We start from the raw sequence: 5,274 nt of genomic DNA, 5'->3' as shown, positions 1-5,274 counted from the left end.
ACACCCAGAAACTGCCGAAGTAGTGATATTTGGAAACTGATCAGACTGTAGCTGCTACACTTGGGGGTTTTGTGCTGAAAAAAGGTACGTGATGAACCTTTGGACCCTTGTAAACATTTTGGTAACCATATGGCAGAAGAATACCCACGCTGGGATGAGATATAGTGGCAGAAACACCCAGAACCTGCCAAAGTAGTGATATTTGGAAACTAATCAGACTGTAGCTGCTACATTTGGGGGTTTTGTGGTGAAAAAAGGTACATAATGAAATTTTGGACCCTTGTAAACATTTTGGTAACCATATGGCAGAAGAATACCCACACTGGGATGAGATATAGTGGCAGAAACACCCAGAAATTACCAAAGTAGTGATATTTGGAAACTGATCAGACTGTAGCTGCTACATTTGGGTTTTTTTTGGTGAAGAAAGGTACGTGATGAACCTTTGGACCCTTGTAAACATTTTGGTAACCATATGGCAGAAGAATACCCAAGCTGGGATGAGATATAGTGGCAGAAACACCCAGAAACTGCCAAAGTAGTGATATTTGGACACTAATCAGACTGTAGCTGCTACATTTGGGGGTTTTGTGGTGAACAAAGGTACATAATGAAATTTTGGACCCTTGTAAACATTTTGGTAACCATATGGCAGAAGAATACCCACACGACCTATGGCCCCCCAATCCCAACACTGTAGAGCTGGGAGCAGGTTGTGGATGCGAGGGCAGCCCTATAATGCAGCTTGCTGCCATTTTTTCTATAATCCCGCGCCCAATCCCGATCCCGGAATCCTTGTAATGTATCCCCCCAGACTTGGAGTATAACCCAGCCCACACCCGCAATCTCCAAATCCAAACCTAGAACCTGTGACATCTAGTACATAACATATCTTTATTTTTATTATGGCTTGGTCACTTGTCTCCTCCAGCATTATTTGTATCTCGCTCCACCTTGAACCGTTTCGAACAACAACAGCCCAAATATCAACCTTTTCAACACATCAATCTCACCCACTCGTTTGTTTGTGTGCACTCCCATTTTCCACTGGTCTCACATATTGTTCCTTTGCACTTTCATTTTTCACATGTGTTTTCTCGAAAATATGATTATCCAAGTTTATTAAAGACACAGTTTTTCCAAAATTACAAAAAAAAAAGATCAAGGGTTCCCCCTATAAATATAAAAATAAGAAAAAAAAATCAAGGGTTTCCCCCTTACAAAAAAATCAAGTAACAGACTAAATAAGAATACAAAAATAAAAAAAAATCTCAACCCAGCCTTCCAACATCAGCAATGCTGTGCCCACAGGCTCACCCCCCAGCCTGTGTCAAGTGCACAGGTCAAAAGGGATGGACGTGAAGGCCCCCAGCCCGCAGCAAAGGCCACGGACCAGTGGGGGGCCCACTCTTTGCCCCTCAAACTGTGCACGTGCAACAGCGGAGGGGTTGAGGGCAATGGATAGCCGGAAGTGCAGCATCCCCAATCGCCCTGGGGAAACAAGACTACCAAACGGAGCCTCTATTTAAGGTATGGCAAAACCACCATTGCATTTGGTTGCCACACTTGTAGCCCACGCCAAGCCTTGCCATAACGTTGGTTGCTATGCCCAACCCGTTGTCACTACCCTCAACCTGTGCCACACTCGTCCCGTACGTCACTTCCAATATCTTTCAATTGGTATTCCATCAAACTAAACAACGTTGTCAAGTAAACCTGTTTCCAACATGCTGATTGCCTTACTTGCAGTTTTTTTTTGACTCGGCTAGGCCAGGCACTTTAAACTCACCCTTGCCGTTGTCACCACCCTCACTTCCTCACTTGCCTAGCGTATCATTCGACTCGTCTGCAACGTTGTAGCAAATCTCACAAAAAGATATTGTTCCCCAAGCTTGGCTCAATCCTCAATGGCTGCACAAGCGCAACCAACTTCAGTGTCAAGACTAGCGTCATGGAGGCCGGCATGCTCATGCGCGAACACTACAACAGGTTTGTCGGCCGTACGGCCGTGGGCGTCTGACAGAAATTTATTGACCAGCTTGCCTCAATTTTAGGAAATCTTTTCGACCATCGCCAATAGTTCTGCAGACCCGACAATGCCCCTCATCATCAAGAGAAAGAATGAAACAATTGGTCACATGATTGTGACGATCTTACCCATATTGGTCCCTTGTCTCCATCAGCCTCTCGGGTCACAAAACAAACATCAAAAAAAACCCATCCCGCCAGCGACATCCTTGACTGCTTCCTGCGGCCACACGCCAACAAACGCACCATCAAATTCACCCCAGACTACCGCACCCCACGCACACTGCCCATCAACAAGCTCAGGCAGATCATCCACCAGCTCCAGACCGCCCAGCTCAGAAACATCACCAAGGCCACAACGCGCATCAGACAGACAGACAGTCACTCTCTCTCTCTTTCCAAGCAGCTGCTGACAGCCACCCTCCACAGACTGCCTGCCGTCATCGCCTACCTCAACAACGCCGAGCCCCCCGGCTAGGAAAGTGAGCAGCTCCCTTGAAAATCCCTATCTGAACACGTGCTCACCATCTTTTCTGCGACTCCCAGACACATCGGACTCTATCTCCAACTGTTCCTGCCCAAGTGCGGGATCAGGTTCTGCAAGACTGATCGCTACATCCAGCGCCGCCAAGCCCTGCCATCCCCCGCAGCCCAGTCCCCCCGCCAGCAATCCCGCATCCAGCCCAACGAACTCCAAGACCTCCTCGCCCAATGCCGCGCCTCCACAGAGCCATACAACAAACTCACCCATCTTGCCGTCTTTGCAGCCAGGGAATATGCGCCCAACGACATCATCGCTGGCTGCAAGGGCTCGTTTGCCGACCTGACCAAGCAGGAGGACCTCAAGCTGCGCTCAAACGCCCATCTGCCCCTACACCCCGCCCGCGCCGGCTCGCCCGCCATCCCGCCCCGGGAGAGCACCGACTTCTCCCACATCGTCAACTCGCGCGGCAAAGGGTCTATGATAGTATAAGTAAAGGGAGTTTTGATATAACACTACCATGAAGGGGTGAGTGGGCCTGATGAACACTGCAAAAAATTATAGTAATTGCAATGTATTAGCTGGTATCTTTTGAAATATCACCACAATGACAAAAATTATTATGTAATCAATGTGATTCTATTGGTAGCCTCAAAGAAATAAACCTGTTTTTGGCTAAGTATGTTGATACACCTCCTTGTGCTGATAAGTATTAATTTTGGCGAGTCTCTTAGCTGTTGATATTCTGTTTCTCTTGTCTCTCCCAATTTTAAATTCCCAAGTACTCCTATTTGAGCATCCTTTCCTCAGTACTTTTATTCTTGAGTTCCATTCCATCAAGCCAATGGATTCAATTACAATTGACTAAAATGGTTGCTTCAAGCTTTCTGAAGAGGAAAAGATTTTAAAGTTTTTTGGTACTAAAATATGACTGATGTGGCACAGTTTCAGGTTTGTGTGAAAATTTGTGATGTGCCAACTTGAGGTGGAATCTACTTGCAAGAAATTTTATATTTTCCTCTCTGAGACCACATTGCAAAAGTTACTTTTTAATCACCCTGTTACTAGAGGTTAGCCCAATCATGTTTAAGCATAAGAAAATAGGCTAGAAGGATGATTTGAAGAAGATGCATTTGGTCAAGGTGGTGCTGGTGGCCCATGAATATTCAGCGGCAAAGCCGCCTTGGCCTCTAGTTATTCTTGATCCGTAATACAAAGAAGAAAACACAGAACAAGGGCCAGGTTGAAAAGTAGTAAAAGAGGACAATCAGATGTAAAAGAGAAAGATCAAATGACATGGCTACTTTTGAGACTGTCAATAAGCTCATTGTCATTGTCAGCCATTTCAATCCTGTGTGATTCAGTCAAATCTTCCGATGCACCTGATTCAACATCTGAGTCTTGATCATTGAGTACTTCTTCTTCCAAGATCAGATCAAGGCCCGATGAGATGTGCTCGTTACAGATATTTGACTCAAGGAATTCAATTGGGGCAAACCACATGTCTGGTAGGAATTTGCGCTGTATTAATTGCTTTGCTAGCATGTTGTTTATGGTTCCGGTGTAAGACTCAAAAGTGGTAATGAAACCCTTTTGCTGAATGGTGAAGGGTATGATGGAGTTGCAAGCTCTGCCCTTCTGTTATCAGTCAACAAGACCCACCAAGCTCAGCTTGGCAAGTTTTATTAAGTGATGGGTCTGGTCTGTTCCAGATGAAATCTGTTTGACTGGCAACGTGTAAGTGTTTCAATTACTTTGTTATAAGGGTTGATTTATTGTTATAAGGGTTTTAGGATTTGAGTGAGGATGAGTGTTGGGTGACTTGTGAGTTCTGGGTGAGAAACTGGGGAGCAGGCCACTGGGGGTGGAGAGAGCTCCTTTTATAGACAAAAGTGGAGCCCCAAAGGGGCTTGTGGGTTAGGGTTTCAGCTAATCTAGACAACAGGGTGAGGGATTTTAGCTGGTGGGAGTAGATACAAATGATGTCATAACCCCCCAAAGGCGCATGGATGGTGTCAGAATATACCACAGAACATTCTAAATATGCCAGGGGTGCATACATGATGTCAGAATATACAAAAGAACCTTCTAACGCATGCATGAGGTGACAGTAGACTGCATGAGCTGTCATACAGGGGTAATTAGTGTATACACAAAGTCTGAGGCTGCAGAAACAGTGTAAATGATGTCATACTATGTATATAAAGGAGTGCATGCAGTTAATATGTAATGAGTGTAGCCTAACAGGGAGATGTATGTTTGTATCCTGTGATGTGTATATGTGTACTACTGTGAAGCTTGGGTTGAAGCAGGTGACAGCTGGGTTACTGGGGCTGGCTGTGTGATAGGTGTTTGGTGGGGTGTAACTTCCACACTAGAGGGGGTCCAGGGGTGCTTCCAGTGGTGACTAGGAATGAAATTGGCCGTAGAATCCATTTCTGGGTCCATTTTATGGTATCTTGAGGTCTAATATGAGTAATTATGTGGCATAGAAAAAACTTTTTATTTTTCCACTTTTCCGTCTACCACACCGGCCCATGTGATAAGTAGAGCTTTGTGCTGATGTTGATACAATTCCAGCTTGTCCCTTAGTAAACTCTTGCCACTTAGCAAAGTCATGGCGCCGTGACCATCTTCGCCAAACGCATTGTTGATAGCATCTTTCAGCTTGTCACTTAAGGGTCCTGAGATTTTAATTGTGTCAGTCAATTCAATCAAGATCATTTAAAAAAAGATGAGAAAATGTACCTTGAACGCATTCATCA

At 45.1% G+C, this 5,274-nt stretch overlaps 1 protein-coding gene across 1 annotated transcript; it reads left to right on the top strand.

The window, feature by feature from the left end:
* Positions 1-1,951: 1,951 nt before the first annotated feature.
* PtA15_6A606 (uncharacterized protein) lies at positions 1,952-3,001 on the top strand (the record flags this gene model as incomplete). The annotated part of the gene is made up of 3 exons (XM_053170329.1): positions 1,952-2,000; positions 2,184-2,493; positions 2,575-3,001. The coding sequence occupies 3 exons, from the start codon at positions 1,952-1,954 to the stop codon at positions 2,999-3,001; spliced, it is 786 nt and encodes a 261-aa protein (XP_053021531.1).
* Positions 3,002-5,274: the final 2,273 nt, after the last annotated feature.

This window comes from Puccinia triticina, chromosome 6A (assembly GCF_026914185.1).
Source record: "Puccinia triticina chromosome 6A, complete sequence".
In the NCBI taxonomy this organism is placed as follows: domain Eukaryota; kingdom Fungi; phylum Basidiomycota; class Pucciniomycetes; order Pucciniales; family Pucciniaceae; genus Puccinia; species Puccinia triticina.
Note: the sequence above shows the minus strand (reverse complement) of the source record. Positions and strands in the feature narration are given on the sequence as shown.